We start from the raw sequence: 26,340 nt of genomic DNA on the forward strand, positions 1-26,340 counted from the left end.
GAATCCATCACCTGATCTAAATTCAACCACTCTGTAAATCTCACATATGCTTAGTTTTCACACACATCCTTTATGCGTTCTGCACAGGACAATAATGACGATCAGTTTTGTATTTTGTATTCCTCAGTAAAGGTTAAGTATGGCTGCTGTTGTCATACCTTTGGCTTGGGTTTGCTCACATGACGGACATAAGAGAGAGAATAGATAGCTCATTGAGGTATGTTCTTACGTGAGCACACATTCACAAACGCACAAAATAACCAAATCAGCAGTTAGAGGCTTGAGGGTGTGTTAGCTTTGGTCCTGTCAGACCAGATCCTTTCATTTATTTATTAATTTTTTTCAAATTGCTAGATGCTTTGAATAGCTTTGAAGCATTTGTAAAATACCTAATAGACAAGCAATTGTTCACTGATAATAGTGGGCGCCAACCCTGTTATTGTGAAAGACATCTAAATATATTTCACATAATTATTTTATTTAAATATAAACAAATAAAACAAACCCAAATTAGGATCTCAGTCATCACTCTGATCTCTTTTGAGAAAATTAAATAGGCAGTATTAAGTTCAAAGCTAATAAGGTCAATTTTCTCATAAATATTGCATTGTAACTCACAGAACAAAACATATTATGGAAAAGCTTATCACCCTGTACATAAATCAGTTTATTGACTCTACAATGTTATTACCATAACTAATTAGAGTGTACTTTTGCATTTTAACATAAATAAGCCCCTCTAATTTTTGAAAATATGTAATGGGGGTTCCAGGTCTGTCCATGCATTCAACAAAAGGGCTGAAAATCCACAATCTAGACTTATTTTAGTACTTAGTGCTATAACTGTGTGCCTGTGGTTGGAGAACAGTCAGGTGTCATTTAACTTGACATTATTAACTGGTTTGAAGTGCTAAAATACCCCAGATGAATTTTTCTTCATTCCTCTCCTCAGCGAATGTTTTAGCAGGACTTTCTTGACATACCAGAACTCCTCTTGCTCTCCAGGCGCTCTCTCTGTGTTTTTCTCCTGAGGGGCAGCAGTGAACAGAACTGTGGATGTCATAGAGATGTCAATCAACTGCTCTGTTCAGTGACCCCCTGAAGTGAACTAGATTTAACCTCCACAGAGATTCCTATCTCAGCTGAAACAAACTGCAAACTGGCATCATGATGGAAGAAACATCCAGACCAGTTTAGCGGATCGCTGTCTTTACTTTCATTGAGAAAATGACCAGCAGTGCTAGGACACAAGACAGGATAATGTCTGATTTATATCTAGAGCACTTATCTAGCTTTGCTCAAATCCTATCAGAGTGTTATTTTGCGACTTAGATGTTGGCCTGAATTGCTGCCAAAAACTTGATCAAAAAAGAAAGTCTGAGCTGGAACATATTACGTTACAGAGGTACAGAGCCTTTGGGGTAAGACGTTTCCAGAACCTTTTAAACTGTACTCTTGGGTTGTGTCCAGTATGTGTTTTGACTCCTAACCTTTGCGTTAGAGCATGTATAACTTATTCTTCACATGTGGGAGACATATTCTTAGCCCCATTCTAAGCATAGTGAGCCCTGCAGAGACAATTGTGTACCTACTCTTAGCTCTGTCCCACCCCTCAGGCTCTGAATAAACATGTCAGGTGGGTGTCAGTGTTTCCAGGAACATGTCCTCAGTTTACCTTGAGGTCCCTAGATATTCAGCATAACTCAGATATCCAGCATTATTTTCCCAGGCTCCCTCTCTACTGAGGATCAAAAACCCAGCTGATTATGTTAATTACACAATGACTTTTAATTCCAGGGAACAGTTTTGAATATGCATTATAACAGAATCAGAGTTTTTATTATTATTGTAGCTGCAGTTGATAATATATTTAATTCCTATCAAAACTATAATGAAGGGTGATTCTGCCTCAAGAGTAAAAATTTTAATGTAATTGTGATTTTATTTTTCCTAATTGCAACTTTGTCATAACTACATTTTCATTTCTCATAACTGCAACTTCATGTTTTGTAATTGTGGCTTTCTCATAATTGTGACACATTTCTTGTCTCACAATGTGACTTTATATTTCAAAATGTGATTGTTTCACGTTTCAGTTTTTTTTGTAGCTGTGAATTTATATCTGATTGTGGCTATAATTCATAATATGACACACACATTAGACTTTCTTGTAGTTGTGACTACAACTGACTTCTCACAATTGTGAGTCTATTTTTTTTGCAATTTTATTTCACAATCTGAATCTTTCGCACATATTGTACTTTATTTCTCGTAATTGCCACTTTATATCTCACAGTTGCAATTATATTTTTCTTAAATGTGAATTGCAAATTTATTTCTGAGAATTGCAACTTTATATTTCACAATGTGACCTCCTCACAAGTTTAACTTTTTCCTGTAGTTGAGACTTTATATGCCACAGTTGTGACTTATTTACTCTCAATAGTGATTTTAATAATATATTTAAAATATTGTGACAACATCAAAGCCTCATCTTTTCCTCGCTGTGGTCAAACAGGAACAGACTAGACTAACACAGCTATTTGGTCTGTATACAGGATATTCTTCTGCCCAGGGCTGTGTTGCCACAGGCTTTTTTGAGAGAGCCAATTTAGACTAGACAAAATTACAGAGTACAGGGAGCCCTTTGAAGGGGGGTGGGGATGGGGAACACATCTGGAGACCCCCTCCCCTCCCGAAATGCAACCGTAGCGGAAAATAGAGGCTGGTTATGGGGATTCCGCGCTCCTTAGGATATCCCTTTACTTCAGCTGTGTCCTTGTTCCCTTTCCCCTCTTCCTCTAACGGTTGCAGAGTCTGTCACAAAAATCTAGTTCAATTTTTTATATATTTTTTTTATACTTTCACCTCCAGAAGAGTTTGTCTGGTTTTTGGCCCTCAGTGGCTCCCGACTGGAGGTGGGGCTGAAGTCCAACTAACTCCTGTGGTCATGGTTCTCTTGCTCTGTGGCTGACAGCAAAACGTAAGAAAAATCTGGAACTGAAATTAAGAAACCAGAGGAAAGTGAGAGGGGGAAGGGACCTAAGAGTTGTATTTGGAAAGTTAAAATGGGAGGAAGAAGTAAGAAGGAATGACAAAGAAAGAAAGGAAAAAAGAGGGAGAAGGGAGTGAGGGAGCAGGAGGAGAGCAGGGACTAGAATAAAACCGCACATGCAGACTTTAGATCTACCTAGCACCTCGTTCTCCATCTTATCAGTATCAGTATCTTATCAAAAAGGTCTCTGGGTTATAAACACAAAAACTGGCTTCTTTGAAATCCTTTTGGTGAGAAACCTGTGTGATCTGATCTCCAGAGAAATGGGTCTGTGTCTGGTGGCAAGCTTACAAGAGTCACAGACTGCAGCTTGTGAACTTGACGCCATGCCTGTAATCTAAATCAGTCCTCACCTGTGAACACCTGCATAGGCCTGGCACCCCCCACCCCCCACGCATCTGGTTCATCATGCATGCTGAGCAGATCATAATGAGCGTTAGTTCATGACTATCCTCCCTGACCCACCTCTGATCTCTCACAGCTGCCAGCTGGAATCTGAATCTGAGAATATGAACTGGCTTTAAAGTGCAGATCTGCTGGGTTGGAAACAAAATGAAGGCAAAAATACATCCTGACCACACATTCACATGAATGTCCCTTACATTTAGGTAATAAAATGTCAGATCTAGTGCATATGAGTTCATGCATGCTTCTTTGAAGAGACAGCTCTAAATACTTAGATATGTAAACAAATAAAACTGATCAGATCATGTTGTGGCTGAAGCTGATGTTCATGCCTCATGAGGGGACCATATTTTTAAATTCATCACACGTTGACTAGTGTAAACACTAAACATCTGCAAACTCCACTTACAGTTCAAGAACTTCTCTCCCTCTCTCCGTCTCTCTCTCTCTTTTTGCAACTCTGAGAATGAATCTCCTCATTGTGACTCATTGTTCTCAGAAATAAATCTTTTGCTCTGCGAGAGGCACATATTCCCAAAAATTGTGGGTTTGACTGTATACCCAATTCCAAATGATTAAATGCTAAATGATTTTTATCAGCGTATTTATTTTTCCAAAGACTAATGCGTTATTTTCTTCTGCACCGTGCTGCTCCGTTCGGACCCTGCACTCCAGCTCCAAAATGACAAGCTCCCCTCTCCTCATTTACATACTGAGCTCCGATTGGCTGGAGTGCAGATGGGGGTCTGGAATAAGGGAATGGAATGCGATGAGTCAAGCAGCCGGGCAGTTTACCAGCCCGTTTAGACCAGGACATGACCTAAACGTTACTTCAAGAAAATGGATCAGATGGAAAAATAGAGCATTGCTCAGCCTGTGCACACATGCTTTGCACTGCTGCAGCTGTGGTTCATTTTTAACAATTTATGAAGAGCGCCCAAGTGACAACTGACTAATATTTTAAATGATAGTATTAAGCTGAAAGAATATATATATATATATATATATATATATATATATATATATATATATATATATATATATATATATATATATATAAATATATACAATACAGACCAATAGTTTGGACACACCTTCTCATTCAAAGAGTTTTCTTTATTTTCATGACTATGAAAATTGTAGAGTCACACTGAAGGCATCGAGGGCTATTTGACCAAGAAGGAGAGTGATGGGGTGCTGCGCCAGATGACCTGGCCTCCACAGTCACCGGACCTGAACCCAATCCAGATGGTTTAGGGGTGAGCTGGACCGCAGACTGAAGGCAAAAGGGCCAACAAGTGCTAAGCATCTCTCGGGGAACTCCTTCAAGACTGTTGGAAGACCATTTCAGGTGACTACCTCTTGAAGCTCATCAAGAGAATGCCAAGAGTGTGCAAAGCAGTACTCAAAGCAAAAGGTGGCTACTTTGAAGAACCTAGAATATGACATATTTTTCAGTTGTTTACAGGGGGAAGTCATGGCCTGGTGGTTAGAGAATCGGACTCCCAATCGAAGGGTTGTGGGTTCGAGTCCCGGGCCGGCAGGAATTGTGGGTGGGGGGAGTGCATGTACAGTTCTCTCACCACCCTCAATACCACGACTGAGGTGCCCTTGAGCAAGGCACCGAACCCCCAACTGCTCCCCGGGTGCCGCAGCATAAAAAATGGCTGCCCACTGCTCCGGGTGTGTGTGCGTGTGTGTGTGTTCACTGCTCTGTGTGTGTGCACTTCGGATGGGTTAAATGCAGAGCACGAATTCTGAGTATGGGTCACCATACTTGGCCGAATGTCACTTCACTTCACACTTTTTTGTTATGTATATAATTCCACATGTGTTAATTCATAGTTTTGATGCCTTCAGTGTGAATCTACAATTGTCATAGTCATGAAAATAAAGAAAACTCTTTGAATGAGAAGGTGTGTCCAAACTTTTGGTCTGTACTGATATATATATATATATATATATACTGTATATAGCATATAAAGGAAGACTTCTTCTAATTATAGAATGCAGAAATATGACTTTGTCTTCCTTGTTGTACTCAATACAACATAGGGTTAAGCCTGAGATATGCCTTGATTTAATTTCTCCTAAAATCTGACCCTAATGACAGAGACACACTTTTCCAGTTCTTCCAAGTTCTTCTGGTATTCCTCCTCTGAGGAGCCTTCCAGGTGTGGAATATCAAGACTCCTACATCAGCACCCCAGCACTGCATCATTACCATTGGCCCCTGCAAGGTCATCTGAAAACCAGACAGACACTACACTCTTTACTGACTCTTATCAAAACAGGAAAGCGCTCTACAAAGAGATAAAACCAATTGGAGAAGCGTTCTGACTATCTGCTCTGATAACAGATGTACACAGGACCACACAGACAGGGAAGTCGCACACGTGAATAAAGGTTTTCATCGAAGCTCATGCGTTATAGGGATCCTTGTTGTTTGCATTTTGCACGAGGCTAATGTATTACTTGACAAAACTACTTAGCTAATTAAAACACACACACACACACACACACACACACACACACACACACACACACACACACACAGCCTGGTAGCATATGCAGCTCAGAGTTATGAAATAGCAACTTCATATTAATCAAGTCTGTAAATATATCCGCCCCACACATCCAGGAGCAGGAACATTTAATTAACCTCAAAGGGTGGGACTGTTTATATTGTCATGCTCAGCCGTGGTGATTAGCCAGCACTGACGGCAGGACAGCTGCGTCATTTCACAAAATCTATTAACAGGGTGTTCCCAGGATGTCATTCGTCAAACAATACGGATAACTGCCATTGCAGGTTTTTTTTTGGGGGGGGGGGGGAGGGGGGGGGGGGTTTGCTTATGCATCCATTTGGTGAACAACAAGTTTGACCACATACCATGAGCTCCAATAGTCCGTTCTCCCATAATTCTCAATTCAGGTTCATTGTTGTGGAAGCTCTGTTTGGTAAACTAGAGACAGCCAGAGTAAATATTCATAACAGAACAGCTTTCCCAGGCCCCTCTTCATAGAATTATTGAAGTGGCTAGGGGTTTGTGTGGGAACTCATCCAGGTGCTGGGAGTGTGGATGTGTGCACGTGTACATATCTATGATATGTACATAGCGGCTGGTTTACGGTCAATGTGCTACAGGTGTGTCATTCACACACCTGTCACCGTTCACCAGGATGTAAACATGATCAGGTCCTCTCACACCTTTTTTACACCCTTGCTCAGCAAACACATATTTGCATGCCTCCACTGCAGAGATGCGAAAACACGTCTTTACATTCGCAACATGACGACACACATTATAAACACACTCATGCATAGAAGAATGCATGTCTCTTTTTTATACATACTTTTCAGACACACACTCCTCGATCTAAATGACAGAAGGGTTTTATCAAGTGTTGCTCTGAATTTCAACAGTGACTATATTTAAATGATCATTTGAAAAGAGGTTGTATATCAAATAAGTATCTCAATGCTATTTGAGTCTATCTTTGCTAATAATAACACGATCAGGGAGTGGGATGAATTCAGCCAAGTAATTATTTGTTCACACATTACTGTTAGAAGATACACTACAATTAAAAAGTTTACAGTTGGTAAGATGTTTTTGGAAGTCTTTGATGCTCACTCCATTTATTTGATCGAATGAACAATAAAATAGTAATTTTGTGAATATATTCTTACAATTTAAAATAACCATTTCTATTGTGATATATTGTCAAAGGTAATTTACTCCTCTGATGGCAAAGCTTTAGTCAACATTCCAGTTTTCAGTGTCACATGAACCTTCAGAAATCATGCTAATATGATAATTGTCAGTATTAATAAACTTATAGTGTCCTTGCTGGATAAAAATATTAATAATTTCATTTAAATAAAAATATTGTCTTTGTGGTCTCTTCCCCCAGCACTTCTCCGAGCAGATGGAGGATTTCTCCAATGACCTTTTCAACAGTTTCTTTGATGATCATCTGTTGGCGGAGAGGAATCCGTTGTTGGATATGGATCTGGACCCTCCAAACCCTGACATCCAGGCAGAACACAGCTATTCTCTCAGTGGGGACTCTGCCCCACAGAGCCCCTCCATGCCCATCAAATCAGATGATGATGCAGGTTAGCAAGCAGCTCAGCATACCCTATTCATTCCTTTTCTTTCTTGTCATCCATCCATGCAGAAAAGCAGCTATCCGTGCTAGATTATCAGGAGAAGATTTCACACTCCTGATAAATGCCATAGCTCAAAGCATCATCCATCAGCAGCTCTGGTTTTTCTATGAAGTCTCTTTCATTTCTCTGCATCGCTCTTCCTTATCTCCCGAAGCACCCGTGCAGCACAGGGTTCCTTGACAAAGCTCTAGCCAAGAGCTCCGTCTACCATTGGAAGCTGGGAATTCCAGGAAGACAGCCAACACTCACACTCGCTCGTTTTTCTGTCAGTTCTTCCGTCTGTCTCTCTCTCTCTCTCTTTCTCACGCAAGCCACGATCAGGCCAAGGAGCTGTAGACATCCATAAAATAAAAAGGGATCTGGTTTCCAGCTTCAGATGGAGAATTTGGTGGGGGTGGCTCAGAGAATTTCATCATCCTGAACTTAGGTTGACTAGACCATGCGAGGATTGTGTGTGCACTGCTCAGACTTCTTTCCAGTCAGGCTTCAAATCAGCAAATACTTAAAGAAGCATGAAGGTACTGCAGAAATTCCTGATCCATTTAGCCAGACTGTAATGCCCTGAGCATCCAAAATGAAGGTCTTTCTGAACACATTCATGCTTTTGTTTCTTTCTCTCTGTGTGTCTTCTAGCTCAAAGAACTGAATTTACTGAAAAATGTGTACACTTAGGGTTATGGCTGGAAACATGAATGTAAGAAATAACAGTTTAAACTGAATTAACAATTAACTTATTGACAATAAATTTAATGATAAAATCGTCAGGCCTCATGAGGTATTGAGCTGTAAAAATTTTGTAAAAATATTTCAGCCATCTATACCCTGCCATCTGTTGCCATTCTAATATGAACCTTTTAGAGGTAAATAGGTAACAAAGATGTCCCTTTAAGGCAGTGATCCTCAAATCTGGCTCGCGAGATCCACTTTCCTGCAGAGTTTAGCTCCAACCCTAATCAAACAATCCTACATGTGATTTTCTAATGATCCTGAAGACAATGATAAGCAAACTCAAGTGTGTTTGATTAGGGTTAGAGCTAAACTCTGCAGGAAGGTGGATCTCGCGAGCCAGATTTGAGGATCACTGTTTTAAGGGTACCACCGCAGTGACTAGATACAGTGTTTGCACAGCTTTTGTTTGAGAGTGTAGGGAGTTTAGATAACCATAGATGTGTTTCAGTAATGTGTGATATCCCCTCTGATCCATTAAAGACTGAGAGTGGCTTTAGGGGGTAGTTAAAGAAGGCACTGGCTGGTTCACTACTTTCTCTCCTGTTGTTCTGCAGTAACTTTAAACCCGCTAATGAGCATCGCTTTTCCATCTCCGCCGGCCTGGAGTCGCCTCACCAGGATACCTGCTGTCCTGAGAGACATCAAAGACTTACAGTGCCCTGTGGGCAGGACCCAGTAGCTTTTGTGGAGTATAAGGAGGGACTTTTAAAATATGTCCATATTATTAAATAACAGCAGCTCTAAGCCACATTTAAGCTACCACATGGAGAAAAAGGGACAAGTATGTTTAAATGTTCAATTATTGTCAAGCTACAGCACGTTTTTGCCTGGTCTTTATCTATATGTCTGAGTACATGACACAGTGTACTGTGTGTCACCTCATTCTTTCAAAGGATGTTAATCCCCATTGTTGTGAACTTCAATTCAGTTAAATTTACGATTATTTGTATAGCGCAGGGGTGCCCAACCCTGCTCCTGTCGATCGACTGTCCTGCAAAGTTTAGCTCCAATCCTAATCAAACACACCTGAAGCAACTAATTAAGGTCTTCAGGCTCACTTAAAAATAAAGGCAGGTGTGTTTGATTAGGGTTGGAGCCAAACTTTGCAGGACAGTCGATCGCCAGGAACAAGGTTGGGCACCCCTGGTATAGCACTTACAAATGGATGCAAAGCAGCTTCACAGAAATTTTTTATTTCTACATTACATTTAGGAATAACTTATCAATGATGACTATGTCAAGGTGATGTCCATATGGCAGAAATGTACAGTAAAAATCACACAGTTAGTTAATGACATGGATTCAAACAAACTGTGAACACTATTTAACAACAATGATCATATGTTGCGATCAATCTTATGGAAAATTTGGTAGTTTTGTATGATGGTTCAGGGTTGGCGTCATCTGAGGTCCTCGGAGGGGTACTTCAGAACTAGCAAGACTTAGCAAGATTTTTCTGCTTGAACTGCTTCACAAGTAAAGTTTTGCAATTTATGATGGTTCACCGGCCATCCCATGTTGGTTTATACTGGTTATTGCTAGTTTGGTGCTGGCGTCAGCTGGTCTTTTCAGCAGAGATGTCCTTAAACTATAGAGACAAGCAGTGAGAATGAGAGATTCCTTATAGATCTAAGAGAACCCTCAGATCTATCAGATCCTTCAAAAAGTGTACATTCGGTCTAATCATGTTAGAAAAAGCTGTAAAAAAGACTAATCCTTTATTCACAATAGAAGCTACGCATAAGAGTGTGTTTGCTTTAGTGCACCCAGGTGAAGGACAGACTCTTATGGTCTAATCTGGTGTACTGAACTCAAGGGTTAGGTACTTTTACAGAGGTTCCCCACAGACTGAGAGCGGTGAAGTATAAAATCCAGCGTTCTCCACCAAACAGCAGAGCTCCTAAAGAGCTTTCCTCTCCTGTTGTAATCAGACTCCTGCTGATGTCCTTCCCTAACAGAGGACTAACATGAAAAACCTGCCATCCTTCTTTTACAAGGCCGCATAATGTTTTATCGATTCGGCAATGGAGCCTGCACACAAATGCTACCGAGGGCTCCCACTATACACAGTGCTTTCCTCCCCTTTGAAGTGTCCAGACATGTAGAGCTGTTCTCTAGCCACCCTACATGCCCCCAATCTCTCACCTGCCCCTCTCACACCATAGGCTTTTATGTTAACAGTATAAAGAAAAGCTGCTTTGCTTTACCTTTCCGGTCATTAACTGAGTCTGTCCTCTTCACCTGCAGCATAACAGGCTCTGCATGAAACCCCCTACATGGGGTCTAGACTGTGAAATGTGTCACTTCCCTGAAAATATCACGCATTGATTACGATCCTGCATGATATTTTAAGACACATTTTCCCATAAGGCCCTTTTTTTAAAGCACACAGATGCATTACATGACTAAATATTGTCTGACACACAGTGATGAATTAAATAATTTATTCATATATAATTATCTTTTGTCCGTCAGTGAATTTAATTTATTTTTTAATTGGTATGCTGAATAAATAGATTAAATAAATGAAGTTGAAGCAGATAAAAAAACACAAAGACACTGTGGACAATCTAAAGCACTGAATATACAGTAAAAAAGTATATTGATTGTTTTTCTGTTTTCGTGTCATAGTACATAAGCTTATCTGTGGCCTACTGTCCACAGGATTTTGTGGTTAGATTTTTCCAATGTGGATTTACGTCATCTGTCAAGTATTTGAATTTGTGCTTTGACAAAATCTGCGCTTCGTTTGATTCAGCAGCTCTCCCTGTTTTTTCACATCTGATTGATTTGATGTGATCCTTGCGTCTCTCGAGAGACTTTATTTATTAAGTATTATCATTCCAAATGTCATTCCTCAAAGCATTTCTTAAAAACACTTTTGAAATGTAACAGTCAGTACTTTTTCTCTGGTTTCCGGTTGTTTGAGCCTGTTATTTCTTCCCTCAGACTCTGAAGGGATGTGGTCGTTCAGTCAGGATCTCACAGCCATTCTAGTGAAGCAGGAGCCCAGCCTGATGTCAGAGAGCTGCCCTGATACAGCGCCCCCTCTGGCCAACACCAGCACCTGCTCACAACCCCTCACTCTTGCCCCTCCGCCACAGAGGAACCGCACAGGGGAGAAGGTAAAGCTAGTCATCCTGCAACTAATCTTAAAAACTGACATTGGAGTGAAATGCTTGTTGTATTAGTCAGGTAGATGTTACTCTAGAGTGGATATCAACAGATGTAAGTGAGCTAATGATAATGAACCTTACACACACTGCACACCAGATGGACCATTGTGTTAGCATGACAATAAAACACATGAGCACACTCGTGCTTCATGTGCTATTTTGCTCAGCTGGCAGCTTGCTCGACTTCTCTGCCCAGTTAAAATGTTCGCAGTACGAGTGTGTGTGTGTGTGTGTGTGTGTGAGGAGTTGCAGCATCAGCTCCAGCAGCATCAGTATTAAGTTGAGCGTGGATTAGTTCTTTGTAGCTGCTGAGGCCTCTCCGATCTGGCACCGGACTCTCTTTGAACATCGGAGCCATGGAACTGCTCTCTTCTCCTCGACTTGACACTAACTCAGGCCAGACTTTCCAACAGCTAACTTCCCATAAACTCTGCCCTCTCCAGGGAGCTGGATTGTGGTGTGTGAAGATACCTGTCAACAAAATAAGCAAACACACACAACAAAGGACTGAACATTCTTTGCTTATAATTTAAAAAGTGAGAAGAATAACTTGGCTAGATTGATGGAATTTGTGTGAACACATGTCCTTTATTTAAGAAGGGCAGCAAGACGCACACGTGGTGTAAAGCTGTTCTGCTGTAATGTCAGAGTGCAGCTGTACTGGAGAACGTCCTCTTGGAGACTGGGACCGTGTGCCACAGGAAGAGCAGCTCTCACCAGATAAACACAAACCATATATAACATGGCACCATAATAACTATAATTCACGATATGCATATATTACATAATCCTCAGGCAGTGCTTTGGAAGTTTTTCTTGAGGCCACCTTGGAATGTTGAAGAAGTCCAAGTTATTGGTCCAACTAAAACAGAGAAAGATTTTGCTGTAATTAAATTTAATGAAGCTTAACTAGAAGAGGAAGAAGGTTCATTGTATTAGCTATTTGAAATATGTTTCAGTTACAGTTACAGTTTATTTGTGTCTGTGTATTGTTTTATAAAACAGTCCCAGTCCTCGGATTTGAGGCTGGCAGGGTGTATAGTGGTAAAGATTTTTCAGTGATTCTCTGCATGTTAAATCATTACACAAGTATGTAGAGACAAGTGACTAAGCTGTGCAGTGCACATACAGCCTGGCACTGGAGGTGCTACACTGGACTATTAAAAAAAGCTCTATATAGTATTAATGTGTGCAGTATGAATGAAATCCAGACATACCACATCCCCAAAATGTTATTGTCATGTGACTTACAGCTTAGTCTCGTCGCTTCATTGCCATTTACATTTATTTCCTGTGACATCTTGAGTCACATTTGTACTTTTGTACAAAACACAACTGCAGAAAGCAGTTGACTGCCTGGGTACTTTCTGCCTGCTTTTTTATGAATACTATGAATTTGTACATACTCCTCTTTCACTATACTGTTTTTCACCTACTATTTATTAGGCATATTTGGACACTTTATGCACAACTCAATGAATCATTGACTGAACCGTTTTTTTAAAACAGTGATTCATTATGGAACTTATCAAGTGATTGTTTTTATGAGTGAGTCATTGAATCATTGACTCAGCTGATTCAATAAAGGTTAAGTTTGCTTATTTTAACCAGTTTTGTTGCAATGATTATAGTATATGTAAATAAACCGTGTGTACTCTTTCTCAGTGTTCCCTGCACCCAGACGTCCCCATTTATTTGTCAGCAAAAGTTTAATTTTGTATCAAAAGTTGAATTTTGTATCATATGGCAGACAATTGCTGACAAATAAACAGGGATATCTGGGTGCAGGTAACAGAAAAATAGTACATTGTGAATGATGCTGTTGTGTCTAAAATGTGTCAACTTGCAACTAGCAATATCACACAAATACCAATAGCATATCAACAGCACTCTTGCTAATGTGGTTCAGTGTATGTAGTTTCAGTCTCTAAATACGCATAAGGTTACATAATATAGTGTATAATATAGTTATAATATAGCCTGACAACTTTCCAGCTAATAGCACACCACCTAAATTTTTACAGCACAGTATTTTAGTCTGTTTGTGCAAAGGCCTTTACTAGTTTAGGTTGGTGGGAATGCCGTCCATGTCCACTGACCCAGATAATAATAAGAGGGAGGCATGAAGAAAAGTGAAGCAGCCCGTCTGATCTGAAGCTCATGTCACCTCACTTTGTGCATGACGGTTGGTCGCTGGCCAGACTGTGTGTGGTTAGCAGGCAGATAGCCTTTGCTCTGTCAGTGTAAACAGTCTGAGTCTGCCTTCAGCTGTGTTTACTGTCTCAGACATTCAGCATGGAGCACATTTAGTCCAGTACCCTGCCAGTTCAGTACCATCAAAAATCATTAAATACTACAGACCACTGCAGTCTGATATCATCAGAGGCTCAAAGATAAAGATAAATGATGTCTCTGTGCCACATATTGCTGTAACGTGCATTGAGAAAACACAGACAGGATGCTTCTTTCACAAGTACTTCAGTGAATAAGCATCTGTTGTATGTTGTAATGAATGAGAATTTTACTTTACCTTTTTAAAGTGCAATATTTTTGAGTAATACATGGTATTTAATGAATAAAAAAATGTAGGGTGAGAACATGAAAGTTATTATAGTAGCAAGCTAATTTTTATTAAATATTAAAATATATGACACAAAAACGACATATGATTGTGTGAGACCAGGAATGTGCTTTAATTCGTGCATTAAAGTTTGATGTCATGTTGACATTAATGATTGTTTTGCTGTTTGTTTTTGTTGTTAGAGTTCCAAAGGCCTGAGCTCAAACTCTGTTCCTGCCATCAAAGTAGAGCCCAGAGAGGTGAACCAGTTCCTCAGTGTGCCCTCAGGTGGGTGTGAAATCTCTCTTCAGCCCTGCTAAGCTGTTTGACCGAGTCTTGCTGGTTTAGCTAGTTAAGATGACTGGTAGTGACTATGCTTGGGCCCAGCATTGAACACATAGCAACTGTGATATTTTACTGTATACCATGACTGTACTTTAAATACAAGGCTAAAAAGCATGAACAGTAGCCCTCTACTTTAAATGCACAACAACAAACTAATGTACTCAACATATAGCACTTAGTTGCCATATATGACCAGTGCAGTTCTTCCACACTAGCTTAAAGATGGCAAAACTAAGCAAATTAGCCCTCTATTATTCTGCTTCATTTCTTTACGGTACGTTCAGGGTTATAAATACTCTAATGGGGTTCCCTTTCCAGTGGAAATGAGGCTTAGTGTGAGTGTTTCTTTATTTAACTTTTGCATGTGTTTGACAAAATTCTCAGGTCTCAACTTTAGCTCTTTCTGAATGGCCCATTGATGGAAACCAAGTCTGATGCAACCTCTGAGAAATGCATTTTAGTCTGTTGTATAGTGAGTGAATTGTTTGCATATTGTGGTCAGTTTTTATTTATTTAATTATGCTAATTATGGATGCATTTTAATTTAATGAAAAATTCAGCAATATTTTGAAATATTGAAGATTAGAAATTACAATTTAAAATGTTTTCTGATTGAATTTTTTTATTTATTGTTTTTGCTGTAATGGAAAAGCTGAATTGTCAGCAGTCATTACTCCAGTCTTCAGTGTCACATGATCCTTCAGAAATCATTCTAATATGCTGATTTGATCCATAAGAAACATTTCTTATGTTAAAAAACCATTGTGCTGCTTAGTGCTCAATATGTTTATAGATACAGTGACACGTTTTAAAATAATATGATGCATGGGCAATGCAAAAGTTTTATGTTTTATTCTTGCTGTATATTTGAATACTAGAACAGTAAATTAACTGGATGGTCATGATATTGATAAGATGGATCTCCATGTGTGTTCTACAAACATACACTTTGTTGTTATTTAATACAGTCATTAATGTTTGGTGTTGGTTCAAGACAATTTTTAGGATCTGAGCTCGTAATAATAAGATTACAGGTTTAATTAAGTCCTGCCCTACCAAAATTGTGCTGCTGAGAAAAGGTACTAAACCCTAAGTTTCTCCAGTGTGACTGTCCCCTCAGTATACCACACATAATTTTGGATGAAAATCTACTAATGGCAAGCAACCTATAGCTCCAGCAGGTGTTGTCTGTCTGGAAGTATGACGTCCTTTCATTCTGCTCATCCAGAAAAATGGCATTAGAGCAGTGCTGTGTATGTAATGAGACATTGCCAGAACAAACACATGATCAATCCAACACTCACCACACTTAGAAGCATTGTGCATGCATGTGTTGTGTTGCAAAATGCCTGAAAGCTCCCAAAGAATCAGGCTTTATTGGCTTTTCATGATGAAAAGTGAATAGACTGAATTTCAGTTTCACACTTAGGCCTGGCATTGCAAAAAAAAAAGAGCAAATTTTAACTTGCCGTGTTTGTGTAACGTGTACAGAATCAAACCTGATCATTAAGATGTGAATGTCAAACAGTGAACGAGTCACAGGTGTTTCAGGTACATCACGATTATCTCTTTGTTCCCAACAGATGAGCATCTGCGGTTGCCGCCCACTCCTCCCAGCAGTCATGGCAGCGACAGCGATGGATCCCAGAGCCCACATTCACTGCCACCATTAAGCCCTGGCCACCTGCAGAGCCCACATTCACTGCCTCCGTCCAGCCCTGCCCGGCTACAGGCCCGAACCTCCACAGCCATCTCCTCGTCCCCTCTCCTCACTGCCCCGCATGTGAGTCAAAAGCAATTTCAGCATGTGACACAGCACGCTCATTTTATAGAATCCAAATGGAAATTCATATATAGCTATTAAACACATATATACAGAGTGAAAAACGCTGACTTGTGTTGTATGCAGAAGCTGCAAGGAACATCAGGCCCTTTGATGCTGACAGAGGAAGAGAAGAGGACTTTGATTGCTGAGGGATATCCTGTCCCCAACAAACTACCGCTCACCAAAACTGAGGAGAAAGCCCTCAAACGGGTGCGCAGGAAAATAAAAAATAAGGTATTACCTATGATCACATACTATTAATATTGAATCAATTCAGTTAGAATCATCCTATTATAGGACATTGATGTATATATATATATATATATATATATATATATATATATATATATATCATACTTCAATACTGACGTAAATGTGTTTTTTTTTGTCTTAGATCTCTGCACAGGAAAGCCGCCGGAAGAAGAAGGAATATGTGGAGTGTTTGGAGAAAAAGTAATTGACTCTACTCCTTTGTTCTCTACCTCTTCCAACTCTTCCCTCTCCCTTTCTTACAGCTTTTCTTTTCTCTCCTGCTCTTATTTTCTCTTGCCCTCTCGTGCATTGTTTGTCTAGCATCACTCTCCTCTATATTGTCTTGGTGCCTTCATCCTTCTTCCTCTTCGTTGACCTCCTCTCCTTTAATCCTCTCTTCTCTCTCACCCCTCCACACTCTCTCCCTGCAAAATACTCTATATCCTGCTTGCTATTTTATGGCTTTTGTTGTGTGAATGCGGCCAATGGCTACAGTCCATGCACTCATTGGGGTGTGTGTGCGTTTGGCGTTTGCATGAGTCATTTTCCCTGTTGAGCTGCTGTTAGGCTCTCAGGGTTTGGATAATGTGCTGGAGAGACTGGACTCACACTGGACACACACATACACTGTTTTTTCCACCATGCTGTAGTCAGTCAAGCCGACAGGGTTATGTATAGTTGCATTTATGGAAACGGTTTATTTATGCATTTCATTCTGTCATTGTGACTGTGTGCAAAAATACTCTCTTTCTCTCCTTCTCAGAGTTGAGAACTATACATCAGAGAACAACGAACTGTGGAAAAAAGTAGAGACACTCGAGAATGCCAACAGGTGAGAGAACATATGTGTGCTTTTGTTTAATCACAGGGAATACTTTATAGGTGGATTTTAATAAACGTAATTGTAACCGTATTTGCAATAAGTGTACGCAGAAGCCTCTTTGCAGTCAGCAGGTGTTGCTAAGTCAGTCCAGATGCACAAAGGTTTTAACATCCCCTTCCGATCATATAGCGCAGTACCTTTTCATTCTCTCCTGGGTGGCCTAGTCAGAACATAGGCGCTGTCGACGGGGCGCTGTCTGTTCCTACTGTTTAGAGAGGCAGAAAGAGAGAGCACCATGAGGGATAGGGTGTTATCAAAGTCAGCTCTTTTTTTTGTGGATTAACTGTAAAACCTTATTGAAGAGAGCAGCACTTAAAGGGGTAGTTCACCCCAAATTAAAATTCTGTCTTTTCATTCTTATCATTTAATTATCATGTCGTTACAAACCTGTATGAGTTTCTTTCTTCTGTGGAACATAAAAGTTTTTTTGAAGAATGGTTCAGTGTTTTTGGAGTATCCTGACTTTCATTTTGTGAACAATTAAACATTCCTAAAAATATATTCTTCTGTGTTCTGTACATGAAAGTATGCTATATAGGTTTGGAAATGTTTAGAATGAAAAATAAAATTCAGAAATTAGGATGCACTTTGATCAAAAGGACAGTAGACATTTATAATGTTACAAAATATATATATTACAGATAAATGCTGTTCTTTTAAACTTTCTAATTATAAAGAATACAGAAAAACATGTATTGTGGTTTCCAGAAAAATAAAATATTAAGAAGCACAACGGTTTTCAACATTGAAACAGTAATAAGAAATGATTCTTGAGCACAAAATCTTTGAAATTTCTGAAGGATCTTTCTAGAGACAGTGAAGTTTGCAGCTGAAAACTCAGCTTTGCCATTACTTGAATAAAGTACATTTGAAAATATATTCAAATTGAAAACAATTTAATCTATAATATTTCACAATAGTACTGTTTCTGTATTTATGATAAAAGCAATGCAGACTTGGTGAGCATAAGAAACATCTTTCAGAAACAAAATCTTACTGAGCCACTACTTTTATGCTGTTGATATTGTTTTAGATATTGAAGCTATACTGTAGCTCGCTATTGTCATCAGTGTTTTCAGTATGTAGGTAAGAGTGACTTGAGTGTGTGTGTTTAAGTGTATAGTAATGCTTTTTTTTTATAGAGGATTGGCTCAGGCCATTATTAACAACACACTTAAAGTAGCACGCAGCACGGTGCCTGCCTGCCCCTCATTACAGGATAAAAAGAACCGTGTGTGTCGGCGCTCTGCCGATTTTTATTAGGATAGATCCTTCTCACTGAGATATCTAAGAGAATTTAAAGAGACGTGTGTTAGAGGGTGGGTCGAATATTAATCTGAATAAAACCACTGTTTATAGGATCAAATTGAGATGATTATTGGTAGGTTAGTAGGGTTAGTTTTCAATGCTGAAAACATACTGTCGGGAGAACTCATTAGAAGCGATTCTGTATGTGTATGTTAAGTTGAAAACTAATATAAAGGTTTGTTTCGGGGTGACCTAGCCAAGTGGGAAAGCACTTAACTCCAGGGGTCCTGAGGGACTGTCTCTGTTATAATGTACTGTATGTTGCATTGGATAAAAGAGTCTGGCAATTGCTGAAATAGTTTAGTAGTATTTTTGTTTTGTTTTCCAACATGTTGCAATGGCTCTCTCTGGTGGTGAAGGAGCTCTTCATTATTGCATGGGATGTTGTTTCTTAGTTACTCCACTAGAGAGAGCTCAATGTCCTTTTGTAACACAGGTTACAGCTTATATACTGTATACACCGGGGAATATGTTTAAATATATTTTTACATTCATGTTTATCATAGCTATATGTGATTATCTCATTACACTGCATGTTTAATTAAGTTCAGTTATAATCTCTGAAATAGTTATTATACATGTTTAGTGTCATTTTGTGTAAATCAGTCAAGAAAGAGAAAAGTCTGGGGCTCATTTGAATTCCAGTTCATTCATGACATTGAAAATGAAAGGCCAGGTTGAACATGTTTTCTCATGCCATTTGCTCTCTACTGTAATTGTGTAATGCACATTTCTTGTCATCCAAGTATCGAAGTTTTCCATACATACCACATATATACTCCAAAAATAGTATGTGTAGAATGCCATTATATCGTACTAGTAGATCATGTGGCTATAAGTGTTGCAGTTGTGTGTGAGAGGAAGTGTATGTTTGATTGGCTGCTGACAAAGGAAGTAGTTGAAGGTGAAATAAATCAACACCCACTGCACACATGCAGCAGCGTTGAGGAGGAGGTGGAGTGCATTTTTGCGAGAGACTGTGTGAGTGGTGTGAAGGGGAGTTCAGTTTATGTAACACAGTGATGAATAAGAACTGTATTATCCTCACATGCTCTTTGAGCTCAAGAATAAGAACCTACTGTCACAAAACGGCACTGAGAAGAACACGGATAGCCTACACTGGGATCTAAAGAATTTACTAATCATTCTTCTTTTCTGATGTGTTTTCTGTATCATCTTTAGGTCTCTACTCCAACAGCTTCAAAGACTTCAGGCTCTAGTGAGTGGGAAAGTGCCTCGGTCCTGCAAGATTGCCTCCACACAGACCGGAACATGCCTAATGGTATATATATATATATACACATTAACTGTACAAACACACATATTCATTCCAAACACTCATTTTCACACATACATTTTCTTTTCACATTTCTCTAACAAACCAGTGTCTTAAAGGAATAGTTCACCCAAAAAAAAAAAAAAAAAAAGCTAAATATGTACCTCAGGCCATCCAAGATGAATATGAGTTTTTTTTTTCATTACATCACTTGTTCATCAATGGATCATCTGCAGTGAATGAGTGCAGTCACAATGAGAGTCTAAACAGCTGATAAAAGCATTACAACAATCCAAAACAAGACTCCAGGGCATCAGTTAACATCTTGTGAAACAAAAAGCTGTATGTTTGTCAGAATCATTATTAAGACGTTTTTAACTTTAAACGGTTGCTTCCAGTCCTCTGTCCATAATATTGCTTACTCCAATGAAAGCGTTGTCTTAACAGGAATGAAATATGCACAGATCAAGTGTCATTTTCATTTATTATGCAATTGTATGTGTGTGTGTGTGTGTGTGTGTGTGAAAAGATCTCTAACACTAGCTTGCTCTATTCTTTTTTTATTCATTCAATTTTTTTTTGTTTTTTTTATATTATTTAAAATCCCATGCTACGTGTACTGTGTTAACCTAACTGAGACTTGTTATAGCACTTATATATCATTGCTCTTTTTGTTGTTTTTGATTGCTTCCAATGTTCTCATCTGTAAGTCGCTTTGGATAAAAGCATCTGCTAAATGAATACATGTAAATGTAAATGTAAATTTACAATGCCAAAACTCTTCTAAACAAATATGTTAGTGGATTTCGATGTAAGGAGATAAGTGGAAGAACTTTTTCATTGGAAGAAGCAATATTATGAATTGGTATTTTGAACAGAAGCAAAGTTTTAAAATTAAAACACCTTAATAATGGAGTTATTGTTATTTTACAAAACTGCAACTTTCATTTCACAAGATTTTAATTGATGGGTGGAGTTGTGTGGATTATTGTGATGTTTTTTTTCAGTTGATTTGACCCACTTCTCTGCAGAGGATCCTCTGCAAGTGGTGTGTACAAAATTTCTCCAATTTTTTTCTGATGAGGAAACAAACTAATCTATGTCTTGGTTTAACTATTCCTTTACTGAAATATCTTGTCTATTTAGTTTAGTCCTTTAATCCTAAGCATGTAAAGGCAGGTCAGGCTGCTCTGTCAGCTGTAGTGCAAGTAGATTACAGTGGGGCGGTGTGCTCACCGTGTGTGTGGTTCCTCCTCCTGGCCAGGTGGTGGCGCTGTGTTTTGTGTTGGTGCTGGGCTCGCTGGCTCCCTGCCTGCCCGAGCTCTCCCTCTACTCTTGCTCCTTATCCTCATCATCCTCACACACGGTGAAGTCAGCACCGCTGCCCTCAGGTGACTTCTACACAACCAGCCAGGGTATGTTTCATCCCTGCCCGTAATGTGTAGATTAAGGTCATCAACTTTCATTGTGTACTTTGCATGATATGATTACATTTTCCTGCACATGTGCAAAGAAGCATTTATCTGTAGGTCATCCAGCTTTTCAGACACATTGAATTATCCAGTTAGCTAATAGCTGTGGGTCTTGGACAGCGCCTATTTCATTCCCCCCACTGGAGTCTGAAAGACTGCCATCCTGTCTCTCTTCTTAAGGTTATTAGCGGAGCTCCTGGGCCGACAGTGCCCATTCTCACCCTCAAATAACTGTCAGACATCCCAGAGAGCTTTAGATTAAAATCATTACTTCCCTAAGAGGAGATTGAACAAATCCTCTTTCAACGTTACAACACACACCAAGCCACATCTCCTTCGGCTCCATCAAAGCTGCTCTTGAAAGGGGCTTCAGCTGGATGATGGTGATGGGGTTGCTGTAGTTACTGAAAATGCATGTTGTTTCACCGAAAAGAGCAGCTCACTCCAAATATTGCTCTTTCTTTCTCCCTTAAAAACTCTCTTCCAAAAAATGCTTTTCTTCACTATACAAAATCTCATGAGAGTCGAGAGTAAGCAAAGCATGCAAGACGTGTGACATGAGTATCTCTGTTCTGTGTGTGTGTAGTCCGCTCCCGCAGCCTGCTCTTCTATGACGAGGGTGCCCCAGTGGAGGACGGCCACAGGGGCGTGCTGAGCGTGGAGAGGATGGAGGGGGTGCCGCGACATGTACAGGACCTGACAGACAGACACGTGCAGGATCGGTCTGCTCTTGTGAGCAGGTACTTGAGCCAGACCCAACCGGAGCCTGCAAGCTACAGCAACTCGTCCGCGGCCCCACTCCGTCCCCCAGAAGCACACTACCACTCCAGGTGAGGCACACACTGACAGTGCTTTTCATTCAGTCAGGTTTAGTTTGTGGCATATTAATGATGCAGTGATATAAAAAATCTGGTGATGTAGATAAGCTAAAGCTTATTTTGAAGTTATGGCAGATAACTGATAAGTAGCTGGTGTTCAAATTTTACACTATTTTGTCTTCATACATTAACATGCAAACACTTAAAATCATTTATTTGAAATGCTACAAAATAATTTAGGCATCATAACATTATCAACTTAATTTTCATTTTGAGATTTGCTAATAATGTTTCATTTTTTTTTTTTTTAAATTTTGTCATTTTTATAGATTAAACATGTTAGATGATGGAAAAAGTTTTTTTATTGTACAGGTATCATTTGATATTGAAAATTTAATATCAACTGATAACTGATTGTACAGATTTAAAGTGCCGTTTAATTGCTCAAAAGTGACAGTAAAGACTTTTACTTAAAAAAAAAAAAAAACATTTAAATTTATTTTATTTTAATGCTGTTCTTTTGAACTTTCACCACAACTGTTTTCAAAAGGCTTGATAATCATAAGAGACTTACATTTAACATTTAAAAGTTGTACCTACCCCACACTTTTGAATGCCAGTGCATAATGTGAATAAATAGTAATGGTCTCTTTCTCTCTCAGAAAGCAGGATCCTGAGGGAGGAGCTGAATATTTTTAACCCCTCTGGGTCGAGCTGCCTCATCACACAGGCCTCCACTGACATCAGATGATCCGGCACTACTTGGCCTTCGACCCTTGCTGTTACAGATCCTGTGTCTCCTGACCCCGCCCTAACAAACAAACAAGCCTCATGCCACAATCCAACCCACTTGACATGCATTCCAATGACATTCAGCCCCAGAACTGTGAGAAGAGAAATGTGTCCATCCATACACTGAAACTCCCCTTTACCAGCAAGCACTGAAGTTATGGACTGAGAGAGTAAATTCTCTAAACCCTTCACACACAGGGTGCGGGAGGGAAAGTACATGAGTGTTTGTTTGATTTTTCTAAAAAGCCATGAGACTGTCCATTTACTCCATATCCTTACTTCAACCCCCTTTCTTGGTTTTATGATGACTTTTCAAATCTCTGAATGTTTTCCAGCAGGTGTAATCACAGGTGCCTGACGTACTTTGCAGTTTTGCAAAACTTGCTTTGACAGGATTTTCTTCCTCTGCCATCTTGGCTTGTTTTTTTTTTTTCTAGCTGGATTGCACTTTTTTTGTACTAGGAAAACCAATTGATTTAAGTGCCTTCACATTCTTTTTCACATAGTCATATTTAAGATGCTCCTAATCGCATAGTTTCCTCTTAAACCTCTTTTACTTCACTTACTTTTATTAATGCGTTTTATTTTTGTTTTCTACTTTTAAAAGGCAGAGGCTTTTGTACTGAAATGAAAGTTTATCCATAATATATTCTAGTATTTGCAGCATCCAAAAAGAGCATATTTATTTTATGCACAAAAAAAAAATATGAAAGTTATTGATCGTTTGTTTTTTAAATGAAAGATGATGTAAAGTTTACATGGTCTTGTTGTCATAACTGTTAAACAGTTTTTTTTCAGTTATTTTTATTTCTGTGTAAAGAAAGTTTTGTATATATAAAGAAAAGGGAACAGGGATGATCAAATCCTGTGCACGTCTGATCACGTTCAATTTCTGAAGAATTCTGTACAATCCATATGAATCCATTACAAAACATTGGCTATAATGGATAAACAATTGAAAACAAAGTTGTTCCCTTTAAGAAAAGTGAACCTCTTTAAAAATTAATGTTATTTAAAGACATTTTTCTGATTATGGAATACTTGCTGGTTTAGACTGTCTATATTCTGTACATGAGTGAACTGTGACCACTGTAAAATTCACCGCAAATATCTGGGAGTTGATAGAGCAGTTATGTAAAAATGCTTTACAGATGTCTTTTTCTTTTTTTTTAAAGGAAAGAATTGTTTTTATGTTATAGATGTCACTGTTTAGAAACAATTTGTTATTCATAAAATCATTTTCTTTTGATTTCTCTTTATTAAATCAATTTCCATGATGTCCTCTGATGCTTTAGCCGCAATATAATTTTTATCGTACAGCTAGAGATAACCACTGATATTTTCATGCTCAAGTTGTTGTTTTTTTTTGTTTTTTTTTGGTGCTTATTAAACTATAGTAATGAAAGTGGTTGCCACAAAGGAATTCATCACTGCCAGTTTTAATAAATTACTCTGTGTTATATGTGCCATAACACAATGGGAAGAAAAAACCACAACTGTAGATAACATCCTATTGTCAGTGTAAATCTTTTTTTTTTACTGAATGTTTATTGGTTTTTAACAGGAATATTCACCGTAGTTTTAAAGAGCTTTTTGACTTCATTGCACAATGTTCACAGAAAATTTGTCTCAAACCTGGAACCCCAGAATATCTGAGTTTTCTGGAATTGAATCTAATGCCCAGACTATCAATGGAGTTTATGTTTTAAATGTAATTGTTGCTGATATTACCTGTATCTCTGCCCTTTGTACATATGACTAATTATATGGTTGGTTGTAAATATGGAGGACGTATTTTTATATTTCCAGTGCATTTTGTTAATCACCACGCGGCTTGGGTTGATTTGTTTCTATGTATGAATCTGGCTCTGTATCTAGGCTCTGAACCTCTTATTTTTTCTGTCTTATCTAAAGTAGAATTAGAATGAAGCAAAATACAAAAATTTGCAGATGCAACCCAATGTCTCCTGTCTTATTTTCAGTTTTATACCATCTTTATCAGAATCAGCTTTATTGCCAATCTGGGTATATGTGTACAAGGAATTTGTCTTGATGTACTGGTGCTTAACAAAGACAATAAAATACAAGAATAAATATGATAAGATAATAATTGTAAGGTGAAACGGGTAAAAGGAAAAATATAAGAAATATATTATAATTTATAAGAAATATGTTAGTTATTATTATTATTTCACCTAAAAAGTTGTGTGTCCCAACTGATTTTTAGGGTCATGGGTTGTCTCAAGTGTTCATTGTATTTTCATATTATGACCAGCAGGTGTCAGTCCTTTACCTGTCCGGTACTATACACATCTGTGCAGTATACTGTTAGGTTTTTTTTGTTTCATTGGGCTATGACAATATGACCAGAATTTATTTTATTTTTAATGTAATTTTTAATGCAATATATAGTTTATATATTTTTGATATTTACAAATATATTTATAAATTAAGCAATCTCTACCAAAATATCTGAGAATTTCTGGCATTCAACCTGGCACTGCACTAAAAAAAAAACAGTACCGCATATTCTGCTTCTGCAAACTATACTATGTGTGAGTGGATGATATGATAAACAACACTGAACAAATATCAGTTCAAACTGGTATATCAGGTTTAAAATGCATCTAGTAATGAACGGTAGTAAGGTGTCAGTCAATGATGATGACTGTGTGAACATGTCTGCTGCTTGTAAAATGTTGAGGTCAAATAGAAGCAACACAATAGTTTAAAATTGTTTTAACAACATACATGAAACTACTATGTTGAAGATGTGCAAGTAAACTCTTTACCAGATTAACTGTAATTGATTTTTAGGCTTGAGGCATTAAACACTGTCAGAATGATTGTGCAGGACTGAGTGTTGCTGTATAGAAATTGGATTCATTCAGGGGCCCTAGTATATTTCAAAATGTCTAGCATTGCTGCAGTTTAAAGGATTACAACATTACATTTTAAAATATGCAGCACGAGCCACCTATGAATATTTCTTCATTTTAATGCAACACCTATTTTATGTGGAGAGAATTTGCTCCGTGGTTTCTTTGGTTTCCATATCGATTCATCCACTTGATGACTTCAGGCCTCATCCAGAAACTGGCCAGCAGCACACAATCTTGCATACAGAATTCATTCTGACCTAATATTATTAACTAAACAATGACAACACTGTAAGTCACTCAATTTGTATGTGCTGTTAAATTGGGCTCCATCTTGTTAATGATATTTCCTGATAGATGAAGGTTATGTCTTTTCTAGGATCTTATA

General features: G+C 38.6%; 1 protein-coding gene across 2 annotated transcripts in view; it reads left to right on the forward strand.

Moving 5' to 3' along the window:
- Window positions 1-25,023, forward strand: part of LOC132106964 (cyclic AMP-responsive element-binding protein 3-like protein 1) — a 30,357-nt gene extending 5,334 nt beyond the window's left edge. Inside the window, exons 2-12 of one of the 2 annotated variants that reach the window (XM_059513087.1) lie at window positions 7,379-7,583; window positions 11,316-11,491; window positions 14,306-14,390; window positions 16,031-16,230; window positions 16,357-16,506; window positions 16,667-16,725; window positions 17,288-17,356; window positions 19,898-19,997; window positions 21,256-21,406; window positions 22,050-22,293; window positions 22,944-25,023. In XM_059513087.1, the coding sequence (XP_059369070.1) occupies window positions 7,379-7,583; window positions 11,316-11,491; window positions 14,306-14,390; window positions 16,031-16,230; window positions 16,357-16,506; window positions 16,667-16,725; window positions 17,288-17,356; window positions 19,898-19,997; window positions 21,256-21,406; window positions 22,050-22,293; window positions 22,944-22,980 (1,476 nt within the window). In that variant the 3' untranslated portion in view covers window positions 22,981-25,023. Of the gene's footprint in view, window positions 1-7,378; window positions 7,584-11,315; window positions 11,492-14,305; window positions 14,391-16,030; window positions 16,231-16,356; window positions 16,507-16,666; window positions 16,726-17,287; window positions 17,357-19,897; window positions 19,998-21,255; window positions 21,407-22,049; window positions 22,298-22,943 lie in introns of those variants that run through there. The other variant, XM_059513093.1, reaches the window with a different exon arrangement.
- Window positions 25,024-26,340: the final 1,317 nt, after the last annotated feature.

This window comes from Carassius carassius, chromosome 2 (assembly GCF_963082965.1).
Source record: "Carassius carassius chromosome 2, fCarCar2.1, whole genome shotgun sequence".
Lineage (NCBI taxonomy): Eukaryota > Metazoa > Chordata > Actinopteri > Cypriniformes > Cyprinidae > Carassius > Carassius carassius.